This window comes from Gopherus evgoodei, unplaced genomic scaffold (genome assembly GCF_007399415.2).
Source record: "Gopherus evgoodei ecotype Sinaloan lineage unplaced genomic scaffold, rGopEvg1_v1.p scaffold_48_arrow_ctg1, whole genome shotgun sequence".
Lineage (NCBI taxonomy): Eukaryota > Metazoa > Chordata > Testudines > Testudinidae > Gopherus > Gopherus evgoodei.
In genome coordinates, this window is record NW_022060069.1 from 1,568,644 (window position 1) to 1,587,890 (window position 19,247).

At 51.7% G+C, this 19,247-nt stretch overlaps 1 protein-coding gene across 1 annotated transcript; it reads right to left on the reverse strand.

Annotated features, from left to right (window-relative positions):
• Nucleotides 1-5,380: 5,380 nt before the first annotated feature.
• Nucleotides 5,381-15,260, reverse strand: LOC115642994 (cytochrome P450 2A13-like). The gene is made up of 9 exons (XM_030546739.1): nucleotides 15,066-15,260; nucleotides 14,297-14,459; nucleotides 12,152-12,301; nucleotides 10,111-10,271; nucleotides 9,649-9,825; nucleotides 9,038-9,179; nucleotides 8,119-8,306; nucleotides 7,025-7,166; nucleotides 5,381-5,638 (listed from the first exon to the last, which is right to left on the reverse strand). Exons 1-9 carry the CDS (start codon nucleotides 15,243-15,245, stop codon nucleotides 5,457-5,459), a joined length of 1,485 nt encoding a protein of 494 aa, XP_030402599.1. The 5' UTR covers nucleotides 15,246-15,260; the 3' UTR covers nucleotides 5,381-5,456.
• Between the last annotated feature and the right edge of the window lie 3,987 nt (nucleotides 15,261-19,247).

Genomic DNA, 19,247 nt, shown 5'->3' on the forward strand with positions numbered 1-19,247 from the left:
TAAATTCCCCATTAAAGCTGTGGGATTTCAACACAATTCACTTCCCCACCCCCTAAAGAGCCTGAACTGAGAAGGCCCCAAATTGGATTTTGGAAAGATACTGCGAATTTTGAAATTTGGCTGGCAACATATTTGTTTGCCCTGAAATTCCCCATTTGTAAATGCCCCCCCTCCCACCAATCTTCACCAAATTGAAAGATCCTCAAAGTTGCACACAATCTGCAAGATGCTTGGAATAGAATTTTGTGTGTGTGTGTGAGAGAGAGAGAGAGAGAGAGACTGAACCCAGGTCTACACTGCACTGTTAGGTTGACAGAAGGCAGCTTGTGTGGGTCCCATGATGTCAGTGTCCACACTACAGCCTTCGCCCCACAGATGTGAGTGTCTTACTACACAGACCTGCCTCCCTTACATCAGCTGTCTCGTCAATTGCATGGCAGGAGTGGTGAAACTGACAGGAAAGTCCCTTCCTCAGCCCCGCTCCCCTGGAGAGCTGGGTGGCTGGACACTGCTTCCGGCTGTGAGCCGGGATGTGATGCCCGAGCAGCCCCTGCCAAGAGCTGGGCAAGCCGTGTGAGCTGTGAAATGGACAGGGGTGCCCGGCTCCTGGCGGGGAGTGGGCTGGGGGAGGCTGAGAAGCCCCAAGAGACGTGCTTCTGCTCCCGGCAGGAAACAGGGAGCAGAGCAGGGGGAAAGCTGGTTGGGAGCCTGTGGGGCAGCTCCGCTCCTGGGAGGAAGCTGCCAGCGGGGCAGAGAGACTAGGCTCTTAGCCCCCTACACTGCCCCTCGTAGGTGGGGGGAAGCGCCCCTGGTGAGGGTAGGGTGGACATGCACCATGGCTGTAAGTTGGCAACCTATAGGTCGAATTTGGTGTGTCATGTAGACGAACCCTCAGAGACAGTGTCTCATTAGGGGAGATCTCGTTCCCTTGTGCAGCAGGAAAACAGCAGCCAGATTCCCCAGGAGATTCACCCCCTTGGCTCCTTCTTCTGATGGGCCCAGTTCTCAACATGATACACGGCTGGGTCTTTCCTTCCTCATCCCCAGGTTGCTCCCTTCCCTCCCTCCCCAAAGCGCAGGTGATCTTCAGTGGGATTCTGCTGGTTCCTAGAGAAGGGCAACAAAGGTGTGACAAGATTATGGCGATCAACAGATGGCTCAGGCAGTGGTGCTATAAGGAGGGCTTTGGGATGTACAGCCATTGGGAAGCATATATGGACGGAAGACTGTTCTCTCGGGATGGACTTCACCTGAGTAAGGAGGGAAATAGACTTCTAGGATGGAGGCTCGCTCAACTGATTAAGAGAGCTTTAAAGTAGGAATTTGGGGGAGATGGTTGGGAGATGTCCAGGTGATCTCCATGCTGGAATTTAACCTTGAGAGTGAGGAAAACAAGGTAAGAGGGGATACAGCAGTGGACAGAAGAATTGGCATAAGGAGGAAGGGTAGTATAGATACCAGACTAACAGATGATGCTGGTGGTGGAATGTCTGTGCCTAACCGGGTAAAGAATGTCAGTGAAGCCAAACGGCAAAAATTAAGATGTCTGTACTCTACTGCGAGGAGCCTAGGGAACAAAATGGAGGAACTAGAGCTACTGGTGCAGGAAGTGAAACCGGATATTATAGGGATAACAGAAACGTGGTGGAATAGTAGTCATGACTGGAGTACAGGTATTGAAGGCTATGTGCTGTTTAGGAAAGACAGAAATAAAGGCAAAGGTGGTGGAGTAGCATTGTATATCAATGATGAGGTTAACTGTAAAGAAATAAGAAGTGATGGAATGGACAAGACAGAGTCTGTCTGGGCAAAAATCACACTGGGAAAGAAAGCTACTAGAGCCTCCCCTGAGATAGTGCTTGGGGTGTGCTACAGACCGCCGGGATCAGATCTGGATATGGATAGAGACCTCTTTAATGTTTTTAATGAAGTAAACACTAATGGGAAATGTGTGATCATGGGAGACTTTAACTTCCCAGATATAGACTGGAGGACAAGTGCTAGTAAGAATAGTAGGGCTCAGATATTTCTGGATGTGATAGCTGATGGATTTCTTCACCAAGTAGTTGAAGAACCAACAAGAGGGGATGCCATTTTAGATTTGGTTTTGGTGAGTAGTGAGTAGTGAGGACCTCATAGAAGAAATGGTTGTAGGGGACAACCTTGGTTCGAGTGATCATAGACTCATAGACTCTAGGACTGGAAGGGACCTCGAGAGGTCATCGAGTCCAGTCCCCTGCCCTCATGGCAGGACCAAATACTGTCTAGACCATCCCTAATAGACATTTATCTAACCTACTCTTAAATATCTCCAGCAATGGAGATTCCACAACTTCCCTAGGCAATCTATTCCAGTGTTTAACTACCCTGACAGTTAGGAACTTTTTTCTAATGTCCAACCTAAATCTCCCTTGCTGCAGTTTAAGCCCATTGCTTCTTGTTCTATCATTGGAGGCTAAGGTGAACAAGTTTTCTCCCTCCTCCTGTGACACCCTTTTAGATACCTGAAAACTGCTATCATGTCCCCTCTCAGTCTTCTCTTTTCCAAACTAAACAAACCCAATTCCTTCAGCCTTCCTTCATAGGTCATGTTCTCAAGACCTTTAATCATTCTTGTTGCTCTTCTCTGGACCCTCTCCAATCTCTCCACATCTTTCTTGAAATGCAGTGCCCAGAACTGGACACAATACTCTAGTTGAGGCTCATGAGCTAATTCAGTTCAAACTAGATGGAAGGATAAACAAAAATAGATCTGGGACTAGGGTTTTTGACTTCTCAAGGGCTAACTTTAAAGAATTAAGGAAATTAGTTAGGGAAGTGGATTGGACTGAAGAACTTGTGGATCTAAATGTGGAGGAGGCCTGGAATTACTTTAAGTCACAGCTGAAGAAATTATCAGAAGCCTGCATCCCAAGAAAGGGGAAAAAAACCATAGGCAGGAGTTGTAGACCAAGCTGGATGAGCAAGAATCTCAGAGAGGTGATTAAGAAAAAGCAGAAAGCCTCCAAGGAGTGGAAGAAGGGTGGGATTAGTAAGGAAAGCTGCCTTAGTGAGGTCAGAACATGTAGGGATAAAGTGAGAGAGGCTAAAAGCCATGTAGAGTTGGACCTTGCAAAGGGAATTAAAACCAATAGTAAAAGGTTTTCTTCTTATTTATATGGCTATGGAACAAAGAAAGAAGAAGTGGGACCGCTAAACACTGAGGATGGAAAGGAGGTTAAGGATAACCTAGGCATGGCCCAATATCTAAATAAGTACTTTGCTTCAGTCTTTAATAAGGCTAATGAGGAGCTTAGGGGTAATGGAAGGATGACAAACGGGAATGAGGATATGGAGGTGGATATTACCACATCTGAGGTAGAAGCCATACTTGAACAGCTTAATGGGACAAAATCGGAGGGCCCAGATAATCTTCATCCGAGAATATTAAAGGAACTGGTGCATGAAATTGCAAGCCCGTTAGCGAGAATTTTTAATGAATCGGTAAACTCGGGTTGTACCGTACGACTGGAGAATTGCTAACATAGTTCCTATCTTTAAGAAAGGGAAAAAAAGTGATCCGAGTAACTATAGGCCTGTTAGTTTTACATCTGTAGTATGTAAGGTCTTGGAAAAAATTTTGAAGGAGAAAGTAGTTAAGGACATTGAGGTCAATTGTAATTGGGACAAATTACAACATGGTTTTACTAAAGGTAGATCGTGCCAAACCAACCTGATCTCCTTCTTTGAGAAGGTGACAGACTATTTAGACAAGGGAAATGTGGTAGATCTAATTTACCTCGATTTCGGTAAGGCATTTGACATGGTTCCACATGGGGAATTATTAGTCAAATTGGAAAAGATGGGGATCAATATGAGAATTGAAAGGTGGATAAGGAACTGGTTGAAGGGGAGACTCCAACGGGTCGTACTGAAAGGTGAACTGTCAGGCTGGAAGGAAGTTACTAGTGGAGTTCCTCAAGGATCGGTTCTGGGACCAATCTTATTTAACCTTTTTATTACTGACCTTGGCACAAAAAGCAGGAATGTGCTAATAAAGTTTGCGGATGACACGAAGCTGGGGGGTATTGCTAGCACAGAGAAGGTCCGGGATATCATACAGGAAGATCTGGATGACCTTGTAAACTGGAGTAATAGTAATAGGATGAAATTTAATAGTGAAAAGTGCAAGGTCATGCACTTAGGGATTAATAATAAGAATTTTAGATATAGATTGGGGACACATCAGTTGGAAGCAACAGAGGAGGAGAAGGACCTTGGAGTATTGGTTGATCACAGGATGACTATGAGCCGCCAATGTGATATGGCCGTTAAAAAAGCTAATGCGGTTTTAGGATGCATCAGGCAAGGTATTTCCAGCAAAAATAAGGAGGTGTTAGTACCGTTATATAAGGCGCTGGTGAGACCTCATCTGGAATACTGTGTGCAGTTCTGGTCTCCCATGTTTAAGAAGGATGAATTCAAACTGGAACAGGTTCAGAGACGGGCCACTAGAATGATCCGAGGAATGGAAAACCTGTCATATGAAAGGAGACTCAAAGAGCTTGGCTTGTTTAGTCTAACCAAAAGAAGGCTGAGGGGGGATATGCTTGCTCTTTATAAATATTATCAGAGGATTAATATTAGGGAGGGAGAGGAATTATTTAAGTTTAGTACCAATGTAGACACGAGAACAAATGGGTATAAACTGGATACTAGGACGTTTAGACTTGAAATTAGAAGAAGGTTTCTAACCATTAGAGGGGTGAAGTTCTGGAACAGCCTTCCAAGGGGAGTAGTGGGGGCAAAAGACATATCTGGCTTTAAGACTAAGCTTGATAAGTTTATGGAAGGGATGGTATGATGGGATAGCTTAATTTTGGCAATTGATCTTTGATTATCAGCAGATAAGTATGCCCAGTGGTCGGTGATGGGATGTGGGATGGGATGGGATCTGAGTTACTGCAGAGAATTCTTTCCTGAGTGCTGGCTGGTGAGTCTTGCCCACATGCTCAGGGTTTAGCTGATCGCCACATTTGGGGTCGGGAAGGAATTTTCCTCCAGGGAAGACTGGCAGAGGCCCTGGAGGTTTTTCGCCTTCCTCTGCAGCATGGGGCATGGGTCACTTGCTGGTGGATTCTCTGCAGCTTGAGGTCTTCAAATCACAATTTGAAGACTTCAGTAACTCGGACATAGGTTAGGGGTTTGTTATAGAAGTGGATGGGTAGGGTTCTGTGGCCTGCTTTGTGCAGGAGGTCAGACTAGATGATCATAGAGTCATAGATTCATAGACTCTAGGACTGGAAGGGACCTCGAGAGGTCATCGAGTCCAGTCCCCTGCCCTCATGGCAGGACCAAATATTGTCCAGACCATCCCTAATAGACATTTAATATAACCTACTCTTAAATATCTCCAGAGATGGGATCATATTGGTCCCTTCTGACCCTAAAGTCTATGAGTCTGTTCCGAGGGGCTGCTAGCGTGGGACCAGGCAGATCTCATAGCTGCGGGGCAGGGTGGCGAACCCGACCAGCTTCGGGGAGATGTCGATGTCTTTGGGCTCCACGGGGGAGCAGAAGCGGAAGTTCTGCAGGATGCTGGTGATGAAGAGGAAGAGCTCCATGCGTGCCAGCATCTCCCCGAAACAATACCTTTTCCCTAGGAGAGAGGACAAAGGAGGCGTCATGGCCCGGCCGGAGCAGGGTGCCCGGGGCAGGAGAGATTCTGGGAGTGGGTCTCACCCCTTGTCCAAACTCTGCCCCAGTCTGGAGCAGTGGGGATTGCTGGGGAAATTGAGTGCCATTCATCTGAAGATATGTAGAGGGGGCAGCTGCATGACATTCCTGTGCTGGGAGGGGTTAGTGGTTTTCATCAGGCCCAACTTTGATGGAGAAGCACTCACAGGCTTGGTTCAAAGGATGGGTGCTCTCTGCCCTGCAGCTGAGCGAATAATGGATTTTTCAGAAAAACTGGAAAAAAACATTGTTTCGCACCGAAGTAAAATGAAACTGTTCGAGATTTTCGTCACATCGAATGGTTGGAAAACATTTCATCTCGGCCCGACTGAAACATTTCATTTTGACTCAATCCAAGTTTCGATTGAGTCAAAACGAAATGTTTGAGTTGAGCTGAGATGAAATTTTTATCAACCTTTGGCTTCGTTTCAAACATTTTTGACTTAAAAAAAGTTAGAGAAAATTTTGAAACTCTAACTAGTTTCTCACTGAAAAATGGAAACGCCTGGTTTAGAAAGTCTTGCAACATTTTGATTTGTTCAGAGTTCTGGCTCCTTTCTTTCCAACACAAACAATTTGGCAACATGGATGTCAATTTGTGACATGGTCGTGTTTCGCCGATAAAGGTGCCAATGTAGAATTACCCCCATCGCCCTGTTTAATGATACTGAGCTGGGATGGACTGTGAGGACCAGGAGGACAGAGAAATAAAACGCTCAGGACCCAGATTCTCTGGCCAGAAGGGCCCGTTGGGATCATCTAACCTGATCGGACCCTGCTCACAAGGCCCCGATTCCCCAACGGGCTTCAGCGCACACCTACCCCGGAGTGTGTGTGAACAGCCTCCTTCATCCCAGTGGAGTGACACTGATTTACACCAGCTGATGATCTGGTCCCACTGACTCCAGTGGAGTGACACTGATTTACACCGGCTGGGGATCTGGCCCCACTGACTCCAGTGGAGTGACATTGATTTACACCGGCTGAGGATCTGGCCCCACTGACTCCAGTGGAGTGACACTGATTTACACCAGCTGAGGATCTGGCCCCACTGACTCCAGTGGAGTGACACTGATTTACACCGGCTGAGGATCTGGCCCCACTGACTCCAGTGGAGTGACACTGATTTACACCAGCTGAGGATCTGGCCCCACTGACTCCACTGGGGTGACACTGATTTACACCAAGGGGCGATCTGGCCTCACAATTCTCTCCATGCAGGGTGAGGTCTAGTGGCCGGGCGGCCAGGCCAGGCCCGGATCTCGCTGCTTGGGACGCTGGGAACCGAACTCTGCGGAGGGATTCGTACCTATTGAGAAGGGCACGAAGGCGTCACTCTTCTTAAACTGGCCGTTCCCATCCAAGAAATGGCCGGGGTCGAAGGTGTCGGGGTTGCTGAATTGTGTGGGGTCATACAGCACGGATCCCAGCATCGGGTACACCTCCGTCCCCTGGGGGAGGAGAAGGCGACAAGCAGCAGTGATTAAACACAGATAAGCCACAGCGCAGATGTTGGGGCACGATTCAGGGTCATCTTCAGCTACGGGAGGAATTTGCAGCAAAAGCAAATATTAAATTGCAGAAGCCTGGTCAGGCTACAATCCAACGTTCACGTCTCGGCATGTGTCTCCCAACGCCCTCTGCTCTAGCTACTGCACTCGGCTCCGCCCGGAGCTGGGAAGGGAACCCAGGAGTCCGGACTCCTCGTTCTCACCATGCTGCCCCTGCGGATTAACGCTGAGATTGCAAGCTCTATGGGGCAGCGTCTTTTGTGTGTATTTGTACAGCACCGAGCGCGGTGGGGTCCTGTCCGTGACTGCGGCTCTTCGGCATGATGGGAATACAAAATACAACTAATAACAATACTGGACCAGGCCCTCAGCGGCTGTGCCTGTATTGATGTGCACAGGCTTTCCGTACCCACCGTGTGCATTTTAAGATGGCACTAGAGGTCAGGCTAAGGGTATTTATCCACATGGATGAATGTTATTGTTAGGTGTATTACGGCACCTCCCAGAGGCCCCAGCTGCAATCGGGGCCCCGTTGTGCCGGGCACTGGACAAAGGGAGTGATATTCCCTGTCCCAAAGGGCTTCCAGTGTAAATAGAAAAGTGTTGGAGAGTCATTAACACCGTTTGTTCATTTAACATGTGGGGGAAACTGAGGCACGGGGCAATGCCCTAGATCACATGCTGAGCTAGTAGTTGAGCTGGGAATAGAAACAAAGTCTCATGAGTCCCAGTCCGGCGCCATGCCCACTAGGTGACCCGACTTCCCAGAGGCAGCATCGAGCCCGGTGCACTGCCCTGTCTGCAGCACTGCGCTGGACTCCAGAGAAAGCGACAGTGCTGAGCCCTGCACAGCCATGGGGCGGGGTGGGGGATAGACGCCCCAGGACCCTACCTTGGGAATAGTGTATCCCCGGAACTGGGTGTCCCTGGTCACCCGGCGTGCCAGGCCCATGGGGATGACGTCACAGAACCTCTGGAACTCATGGATGACAGCGTTGGTGTAGGGCATCTGGCTCCGGTCCTCCATGCTCGGGGTGCGGTTCCGCCCAATCACCCGGTCAATCTCCTCGTGGATCCTTTCTGCAGAGACATCAGCAGAGCTCAAAGGGGGGGGCCCGTGCTGAAGGCTCAGTGTGGGGCTGGCATGGAGCTGGCATGCAGCTCTGTGGCCACCTGGGGACACTGCCAATTCCACCAATCTTCCCGTGGGAGCTGAGATCATGATCCGGCCCTGACCCCGCCGCAGTCAGGGAGTGACTCTGGAGTGACCCCGTGGAAGCTGAGATCAGGATCCGGCCCTGACCCCACTGCAGGCAGGGAGTGACTCTGGATTGATCCCAGGGAGCTGAGATCAGGATCTGGCCCTGACCCCACTGCAGGCAGGGAGTGACTCTGGATTGACCCCAGGGAGCTGAGATCAGGATCTGGCCCTGCCCCACTGCAGTAAGGGAGTGACTCTGGAGTGACCCCATGGAAGCTGAGATCAGGATCTGGCCTTGTCCCCACTGCAGTCAGTGGTTAACTCTGGACTGACTGGTCAGAATACAACCCCTGGCATTTCAGCTTGCCATAGTCATGCTGGCCTGGCTGACCTGGCGTTCCCTGACCGCTGGCTTCCTTTGACTCACGATGGAGCAACACGAACAGGACCCTGCTCCCATGTCAAACTCACTGCTGAGCTGTGACTCTCTGGCCCCATCCGGAGATGGTGTAAATGGAGGAACTGCTGCTGCCCTCACCAGAGTCTGGCTGATTTACACCAGCTGAGGATCTGGCCCTTTGTGGTTCCTTTGTCCTCCCTTTGCAGTTACCTTCGATCTCCGGGTATTTCAGCAGGATCAGGAAGCCGTAGCGCAGGGTGGTGCTGATGGTCTCCGTCCCGGCGAAGAAGATGGTGAGCACCGTCAGAACAATGTTCTTCATGGAAAACTCAGAGGAAGGATTTTCCTTTTCCTTTAAAAGACCACAGGGGAAGAAAGGGACATTTGAGAGAACTCCGGGGCTGTGACTGAGCTCAGATTCACTGTGCTCACAGCCGCCAGCCGGGAGCAGGGCCCCCACCCACTTCAGGATGCTGCACAAAAGTGGAGCAAAAGACAATCCCTGCTCCTAGGCGCTTACAGTCTGAGAGGATGGCTCTCAACCCATTGTACGGATGGGGAAACTAAGTCACAGTGCAATGCTGTGATTCAACTAAGGCCACACCAGGGGTCAGAGCCCAGATCTCCTGAGTTCCAGCCCAGTGCTTTCACCAAAGCGTGTTGTTCTTCACTATCTCTGAGGCTCGATTTCTCTGCCCCAGAAGGTTTGAGGCCTGAACAGACCCCGTTACCAGTTGAACCCCTGATTACGATCGGGCCGTTTGGTCTCTCAGGCCTGACGCCAACCAAACTGAGCTGTCCCCTCCGGCTACGGCCGGTACCTGCTGCATTTTGACCAGGAAGCAGTCGATGAAATCCCGAGGGGCGCTGGGGTCCAGGGTCTTCTGGTTCACCTTCACCTTCCTCTCGATGAACTTCTCCAGCCCTGCCAGTTGCTTGAAGGCTGCGCGTTGGGGGCCGGGCAGGTAGCACATGGTGTCCGAGAACATCTCGTAGAGCTGAGGGGCAGGGAGAGCAAAGACCCCGCTGAACACAGGGTGGTTGAGAGGTGATCTAGCCATCCCTGGCCACACCCGTCTGTCTGTCCATCTCTCCCCATTCAGACTGTCCAGCTCTTTCACACCCATCACAGCAGGTCCCAGGTTTTCCTCTTCGCTGCCCTCCCAGCGTTCTCGCATCCCCCTCCGCTCCCCTAGCTAACCAGTGCTCCCCCTGATCCCGCAGCCCGGGGCAGGCACGTCTCGGAGCCGTAGGACATGGCCTGGGGCGCCCCCCCGGCGTACCTGCCCCCAGGCCGTGGCAGTGAATTGGAAGCTCTCATTGATCATGTACAAGAGGGAGAGGAACTCCTCGTCCTCATAGTCGAACCGGTCCCCGAAGACCACGGAGCTGATGACGTTGGACACCGTGCGGCTCAGGATGTAGGTGGGGTCAAAGGGCAAACCTAGGGGGTACAACCAGCGTTGGGTGGGGCACAGGTGAGCCGGGAGGCTGTGCCACGGACCGTCTCCCCTCCATGGACCCACAGCCTCCCCGAGTCGCTCCTGCCCCCCCACCTGCCGTCTTCACGCGTGTGTCAGCAGGGGAAGGGTCCTGCTATGCACACAGGCTGGCCACAGGATCTGAGTTCTCGCTGTCACTTCCTTCATCCTCCCACGCAGCAGCGCCCTCATAACCCTGACAGGGCTGGGCCCCAGGTTCTGGGGGGCTGCACCCTGATTCTCCTCAGGGTCACTTCGGAGAGGGGCCAGGGTGTCTCCACTGCGGGGTCTTCGCTTCCTCGACCCACGGATCCGAGCATTACATTCAAACCTACCCCTAACCCTATGAAATACCTCTAAGAACTCAGGTGCAATGGGAGAGGTAGGGAACAAGGACCCCGCCGCATGGGCACGGGGACATTGCAACCGGCCGGCTCTGGGATGTGAGACCAGTTCACCGCCTTTTCCTCACCAGTCCCAGACCCTGGCTCTGCTGTGGTGACTTCGGGTCGGACCCCTGCCCTGGCAGTGCCCACCTGCTCAGATGCCAGGACTCTTCTCCCCAGCGTCGCCCCCCCATTTGGGTCACAGCCCCCCTCTCAGTCCAGTCTGCAAGATCTCTGGTCTGGCGACATCTCCCTGCCCAGGGCCCCACTGGCTCGCCCCAGCCACTCGCCACGCTTGGCTGCAGGGTTACGTGTGGCCTGGCCGGTGCCTCTTATCCCAGCTCTGGCCCTGTGGCTCCCCTTGCAGCTTGGCCTGGGCTATGCCTCTGCGTGGCTGCTCTGCGCTGCCCCGGGTCCCGGCTGCTCCAGCTCCCCAGCTCTGCCTCCAGCCTAGCTGCTTTCCCCTTAGCTCTGCCCTCCTTTGCTTCTGACAGCTCCCGCTCACATGGATGATGGACCCCTGGGCTCTTAACTCCCTCATTGGCTGGTCTGCCCCATCATTCAGGCTGACCTTCAGCAGTGGCCTCTCCCCATTGGCCCAGGGGACTGTCAGTCTCAGGATCTTGATTTCTCATTGGACCTACTCCTTTCTTTTTGTACAGGGAGAGGGCCACTACTGGGCCGACATATTACACCTGGCTGAACTGCACCTGGAGGGTCGACCCCGCAGTGCCACGCAGAGGCAGCGAGGTGGCGTGGGGGAAAACTAGCCCCGCCCTTGTGAGCCACCGGTTCTCTCCCCAGCTCTGCCACCGTCTGAGCCCGTCACCGGGAACGCAGCCGATCCCAGATGGACCCCAGGCAGCGAGTCAGCAAGAGACCAACACGCCAGCCTTAAATCCACAGTTCCAAAGTCCTTCATCCAATACTGACAAAGGCTTTTTCTGCCTAGCATGGAGATTCGTTTGCTGACCCGCTGTCTGTTTATCTGCTCAGATCGCTGGCCCACCTGTTTGCCTTCTCCTCCCCTTCCCTGCCAGACATGCAGGCAGCTTTGCACATGTCCTGACACCTCACATACACAGGCTACATATTACATCCTATGGTGGCGCCCTGGTCACAGAGGTAATCAGGCGGAGCAGGGATTTGAGCCCACACCTCCTAGGCTGGAACCCCACTCACTGGCCTACGGGGTGAGCACTTCCCCACTCCGTGACTCAGTTTCCCCACCTGCACAATGGGCGCTATGACACTGCCCATCTTTACAAAGATCCACAGGTAAGACCCTCAACTGGTGTAAACTGGTGTCGAGGTCAACGGAGTGATGACAATTTGCACCAGCTGGGGGTCTGGCCCCATTGACCCCAGTGGAGCTCTGGTCAGTTCCCACCAGCTGGGGGTCTGAACCCCCCTGACTCACGTGGCCCCGGCACTGGAGGAACAGGACACAGACAAACCTTTCGTGCCCCGCAAGGCTTCCAGCAGGAAATGAGCCTCCTCCAGGATCCGCTCCTCGATGCCTCGCTTGCCCACCCCGAAGTTCCTCAGCGTGGTGATGGACAAGCGGCGCAGCTGCTTCGCCCTCTCCCCGTTGCTGAAGGCCACTCCTGAGGGGCGGAGGAAGGAGTAAGGAACCAGACCATGATGCAGGGGGCCCGAATGGGGCTGTTTGCAGTACCCCACAATGCAATCAACCACTAGGGGACGCTAATGAGAACCCTTTCCGCAGGCCAGTCCTGCCCTGAGCTGGGCTGCGGATTTATTTTATTCACTGTATCGTGGGGGCAGCTGGTGGCTGGGATCCAACGGCATTAGGTGCTGAACAAACATATAATATGGAGAGCCAGTTCGTGCCCTGAAATATCCGCAGGGGGGCGAGGGGGATCTCTCTCCTGCCGTCCATCTCCACCCTCTGACAAACAGAGGCCAGGGACACCCTTCCTTACCCAGCCTGCATTTATCCAGTTCTCTTTTAAACCCTGTTATAGTCCTGGGTCTTCACAACCTCCTCAGGCAAGGAGTTCCACAGGTTGACTGTGCGCTGCGTGAAGGAGAATGTCCTTTTATTTGTTTTAAACCTGCTGCCCATTCATTTCATTTGGTGACCCCTAGTTCTTGATTATGGGAATAAGTAAATAACTTTTCCTTATCCACTTTCTCCACATCACATGATTTTATAGACCTCTATCATATCCCCCCTTAGTCTCCTCTTTTCCAGCCTGAAAAGTCCCAGCCCCTTTAATCTCTCCTCATATGGGACCCTCTCCAAACCCCTAATCATTTTAGTTGCCCTTCTCTGAACCTTTTCTAACACCAGTATATCTTTTTGGAGGTGAGAAGACCACATCTGTATGCAGTATTCAAGATGTGGGCATACCATAAATTTATATAAGGGCAATAATATATTCTCAGTCTTATTCTCTATCCCCTTTTTAAAGATTCCTAACATCCTGTTTGCTTTTTTGACGGCCTCTGCACACTGCGCGAACATCTTCAGAGAACTGTCCATGATGACTCCACGATCTCTTTCCTGACTTCTTGTAGCTAAATTAGCCCCCATCATATTGTATGTATAGTTGGGGTTATTTTTTCCAATGTGCATTACTTTACATTTATCCACATTAAATTTCATTTGCCATTTTGTTGCCCAATCGCTTAGTTTTGTGAGATCTTTTTGAAGTTCTTCACAGTCTGCTTTGCTCTTCACTATCTTTGCCACCTCACTGTTTACCCCTTTCTCCAGATCATTTATGAATAAGTTGAATAGGATTGGTCCTAGGACTGACCCTTGGGGAACACCACTAGTTACCCCTCTCCGTTCTCAGAATTTACCATTAATTCCTACCCTTTGTTCCCTGTCTTTTAACCAGTTCTCAATCCATGAAAGGACCTTCCCTTTTAACCCATGACAGCTTAATTTACGTAAGAGCCTTTGTTGAGGGACCTTGTCAAAGGCTTTCTGGAAATCTAAGTACACTGTGTCCACTGGATCCCCCTTGTCCACGTTTGTTGACTCCTTCAAAGAACTCTAACAGATCAGTAAGACACGATTTCCCTTCTGATGGTGCAGAATTTCCTGGGAACCCCGTGTCCCTAGTCTGCTCCTCCTGCACATTCACGTGTCTTTGAGGTCTCCACATTTTCATTTTTTATCCCCTCATTTCTTAACTTCAAGGAGGTTTTCACTGAAAACAAATAGAAACGACGCCGAATGAAATGTAGAGAGGGAGGGAATTTCATTGACTTTCCGCCTCCTTCTAAAGGAGAGCTTTTGCCCTAAAAAAATTCACTTTGGACCCACGGAGATGTTCCCCTTGCATAGCCCAGCAGAGCTGAGCGGTGGATCTGACTCAGGATCTAACAGGTGGGAGGCTGGTCCCTGTGTCGATCGGTGGTTACATAAAGACAGATATTTCCGGGATTGCTGGGAACAGCCCCGCCAGCCCCCTGCTCCTCTCTGCCCCAAGTTTGGGGCACGTCTCCAGCTGGAGCAGGTCAGGACTAAGTGGATGAGCCGCAAGATTTTCACCAGCTGCAGCCCTGGCCGGGACCTGCCCCCTCTGCTACCCCCGGCTCGCTCCCCTCCCACAGACGCCACTGACCATAGCCACGGAAGATCCAGTCGAAGGTGGCTTGTTTCCCACGCCCACCAAAGTCCTCGGCCTGGTCCAGCAGGGCCTCTGTCACCGCCCGGTAGCCGCACAGCACCACCACCCGCCGGGGTCCCAGGTGGAGGGTGTAGACGGGGCCGTAGCGCTCACTGATCTGAGATGGAGATGGAGACATCGTGAGACATGGGGATGAAGCATCAGGGACACACAGAGACAGTGCCCTGCTCCTCCTTGCTCCCCACAGAGCACCCCCAACTCTCCCCGTCCAATCAACCAACCCCTCCACACCCCCACCATCCACCCACCCTCCCCTCCCCTTCTGCACCCCCATCGCAGCCCACCACCTTTCCCTTCCCGTGCTCTCCCACCCCATGACCCCCCGCCCCACACCCCCAACCCTTGCCCCTCTCCCTCACACAGCAAACCCCGTCCCACCCCACCCAGTCTGTCCCTCCTCCATCCCTCCATGCCCCGCCTCTGCCCCCCGATACTCCCTGCGCCTCTCCCCAGCCCCGCCCAGAGATACCAGGGTCAGGCTCGTCACGGAAAGTTAACAAAGCTCCTACAGGCTGAGCAGGCTGGAGGCTCTGCGGTAGGGTGGGCAATTTTGGTTGGACGCATTCCTCGAGTTTTCACTGCTTGAAATAGTCGTTAATTAAAGATTAATCTGCAATTCCTGGAGCCTTGGCACCATTATCTGTGGCGCGGGGCTGTCGAGAGGTCAGGGCTCCCCGGGACGTCCCGGGCAGAGCGCACCAACCTTCATGAGCGACTTGCGCATATTGCTGAGCTGGACCTGCAGCAGGTTCCCGAGGAGGGGCAGCGGGGTGGGCCCTGGGGGCATTTTCCCCCGGCCCTGCATTTGCCGCCAGGTGGAGAGGAGCAGGAGGCAGGAGAGGCAGATGACCAGGAACAGGGTGACGGCTCCCAGGAGATCCATGGCTGGCTGGGAGCTTCCTCCGCTCCGCTGCGCTTCTCCGCAATCCAGCGCTGCAGGCGGTTTTATCCCCGGCGGGCAGGGCTCTGGCATCGCTGCCTCTTGCGTAACCCCCTTGTGCAACTGAGGGTTGGCTTCCCTCCAGCCCCCGGGCAGGGCTGCTGGAACAGGGGGTGCAGGATCCCCAAGGCACATAACCCCCTTGTGCAATGAGGGTTGGCTTCCCTCCACCCCCCGGGCAGGGCTGCTGGAACAGGGGGTGCAGGATCCCCAGGGCACATAACCCCCTTGTACAATGAGGGTTGGCTTCCCTCCAGCCCCCGGGCAGGGCTGCTGGAACAGGGGGTGCAGGATCCCCAGGGCACATAACCCCCTTGTGCAATGAGGGTTGGCTTCCCTCCAGCCGCCGGGCAGGGCTGCTGGAACAGGGGATGCAGGATCCCCAGGGCACATAACCCCCTTGTGCAATGAGGGTTGGCTTCCCTCCAGCCGCCGGGCAGGGCTGCTGGAACAGGGGGTGCAGGATCCCCAGGGAGCAAAGGCTGCAGCGGTGTCACCGTTTGCCTGGCCTCCCATGGGGCCGCTCCCGGTTTACAGCAGGGAAAGTTTTTCCATTGACTGAACCTCGGGGCGGGGGGGGTGACACTGGACACCCGAGGCTGGAAAAGCCTCAGCCAAAGACACTGGGCTGGAAGGAGCCTCCTGGCCCAGTCCCCAGCCAGCGCAGCTACCCCGGCGGAGAATCCTGGGCAGCTGATCACACTCCCCCTTCCCGCTAGTTCGGGGGTTCTCCCCCCGCCGCTCCAGACCCTCTCAGCTCCGACACTTCGGAGCCGCCTCAGTCGGCGCTGTTGATTCGTGGCCAGCTCCTGTGCCAACATTGTCCTGCAGCTTCTCCCTGCCTGGCGTCCCCCGATGCGCGCAGAGGGCAATCAGCCTTCATTCTCCCAGTAGGGCGCGGATTTTAGAGCACTCAAAACCAACCAACCAGTTTGCAACAAAACACTTTTAAAGAATGCCACCCCTTTCCCCTGCAGATGCCCGGAATCAGACACAGCAACAATTGAAGCATCAAAAGCAACTTTTAAAAATGGTTTTAAAACCACCTTTTAAAACCAGAGTGAAATCCCCAGTGGTTTAAACGCTCAAAGCCCCTTTGCAGCAAGAAACCCACAGCCATCACCTGCACATGCCCCTCAATCACAAACAACTTTACCCATTTTAAACAGACTCACAAACCCCCACATTTTGTCCAGAGTGAAGAACCCGGGATTTTAAACACTCAAAACCAAACCAACAGTTTGCAACAAAATACTTTTAAAACCCACAAACAATGGAAGCATCAAATGCAGGGTAGATCTGTTTTATATCAATTTGATTTAAATCATGATTTCAATCACTAGTCAGGAAGACTCGATTTAACCACGGATTTCCACATAAAAGTGCACTCTGGTTGGTTGTTATAACCCTAAGACATATTCTTCCCAGCTCAGAGCTAGAGGGAGGTTTCATGTTCAGAAGGTACACACTAGCCATTTTTAAACAGTGATTTCTTTTAAAAACTTTTCCCATTAGTTTTACAGCTGTATCAGAAAATGGATGATTGTTTGGTTATTTCATTTACCACAGATAATTGAGGCAGATTTATATGAAGTCATTGGGAGGTGAATTATCTCCAATTAATATTTGGAGGATTTTCTTGCCATGCTGTATTAGGAGGAGAGCATCACCAGACAGTTAAATTGTTTTATTTAACTAAAACAGCAACGTTAAGTATTCTGGATTTTTTTTCTTCAACAGCAAAGATAATATTTTAACAAAACAACATCTCCGGACTTCTTGTCCTTGTCCAGATCTATCCCACTCCCAACATTCTTCTGTTCATTGAACTTTTTGAAGCTTTGCACTTTTAGAGAGACGTAAGGGACTAACTGTGTACACAGATTTTTAGAGGGACGATAGGTTGGGTCTGTTATTTCTCACCTCTATATATTATTTATTTTAAAACATTTTTGCTGTTAACGAGCATCTTATCTCTGGAGACACAAACTCGCAGTTTGAGAAGTGCAAAACTCAGGGTATGGCTACACTTACAGCTGTACAGCGCTGGGGGTTACAGCTGTCTTCGTACAGCTGTGCAGGGAAAGCGCTGCAGTGTGGCCACATTTGCAGCATTTGCAGCACTGTTGGGAGTGGTGCATTATGGGCAGCTATCCCACAGAGCACCTCATCCCATTTTGGCGCCGTGGGTTGTGGGAAGGGGATGGAAGGATGCGGGTCATTCCGCTTCCTGTCCCAACGCCCCGTGGTGCATCGCTTCACATCCCAGCACTCACTGTTTTTCCGTCCACATTTGGCACCATTGTGAGTCTCCCAGCGGTTTCTGTGCAGTGCGATTTCTGTAGGAAATGGAGCCCGAGCTGCTGAGGACTTTGCTGATGAGTGTCGCCAGCACAGCACGTTTGGCAGTGGAGCTATTCCTTCAGCTCCAAAGTGACAGTGAGGAGTCAGACGATGATAGCGAGTCGCCTGACACGTACGACAGGAAATTGCTGCTGGCATTCACGGAAATGCTCAGCACCTTGGAACGCCGCTTTTGGGCTCGGGAAACCAGCACTGAGTGGTGGGATCACATCGTCCTGCAAGCCTGGGATGACGAGCAGTGGCTGCAGAACTTTCGGGTGAGAAAAGCCACTTTCATGGGACTGTGTGCTGAGCTCGCCCGCACCCTGCGGTGCAAGGACACGAGATTGAGAGCTGCTCTGTCAGTGGAGAAGCGGGTGACTATTGCAGTCTGGAAGCTGGGGACTCCAGACAGCCACCAATCGGTCGCGAACCAGTTTGGAATGGGAAAGTCGACCATTGGAATCGTGTTGATGCAAGTTTGCAGGGCCATTAATCACATCCTGCTAAGAAGAACCGTGACTCTGGGGAACGTGCAGGACATTGTGGATGGCTTTGCACAAATGGGTTTCCCTAACTGTGGAGGGGCGATAGATGGGTCGCATATTCCTATTCTGGCACCATCCCACCTAGCATCTGAGTACATTAATCGGAAGGGGTATTTCTCTCTGGTTCCCCAGGCTCTTGTGGATCACCATGGACATTTCATTGACATTAGCACAGGCTGGCCTGGAAAGGTGCATGATGCACGCATATTTCGGAACAGGGGCCTGTCAGGAAGCTGCAGGCCGGGACTTTTTTCCCAGACTGGAAGATCGCAGTAGGGGATGTCGAAATGCCCATTGTGATCCTTGGAGACCCCGCTTACCTGTTAATGCCATGGCTCATGAAACTGTATACAGGGAAGCTTGACAGAAGCAAGGACCGGTTCAACTACAGGCTGAGCCAGTGCCGAATGACTGGGGAGTGTGCTTTTGGCCGTTTAAAAGGGTGCTGGCGATCTCTGTATGTAAAAGCAGCAAAGAATCCTGTGGCACCTTACAGACTAACGGACGTTTTGGAGCATGAGCTTTTGTGGAGCATGAGCTTTCCCACGAAAGCTCATGCTCCAAAACGTCTGTTAGTCTATAAGGTGCCACAGGACTCTCTGCTGCTTTTACAGATTCAGACTAACAAGGCTACCCCTCTGATACTTGATCTCTGCATGGGAAGCTAGACTTGGGGGAAAGCAGCATCCCTGCGGTTATATCCACGTGCTGCACCCTCCAAAATATTTGTGAAGGAAAGGGTGAAACATTCAGTCAGGAATGCATCTCCGAGGTTCAACGCCTGGAGGCTGAATTTGCACAGCCAGAGAGCAGGGCTACTAGGGAGGCCTTGAGGGAGGAATTTGAGGCTGAAAACCAACAGTAATGTTTGGTGCCTTTTTTCTTTAAAATTTGTTTTGATCGTTTTGAACTGTTGTTTTGAACTGAAATGTACTGACTTGTCATTTCAAAACAAAGGTTTGTTTTAAAATTCAGCCATATTTGTTCAAACAAACCAAAAAAGGGTAAAAAAACACAACTCCCCATAACAAAACAAAACGAAAAACCAGAGAAA

Coding starts and splice junctions, on each gene's coding strand:
- LOC115642994 (XM_030546739.1), bottom strand. CDS start 15,245: ATGGATCTCCTGGGAGCCGTCACCCTGTTCCTGGTCATCTGCCTCTCC. Junction 8,307..9,037: donor GAAATACCCGGAGATCGAAG/GTAACTGCAAAG, acceptor ATGTCTCTGCAG/AAAGGATCCACGAGGAGATT. Junction 7,167..8,118: donor GGGGATACACTATTCCCAAG/GTAGGGTCCTGG, acceptor CTCCTCCCCCAG/GGGACGGAGGTGTACCCGAT.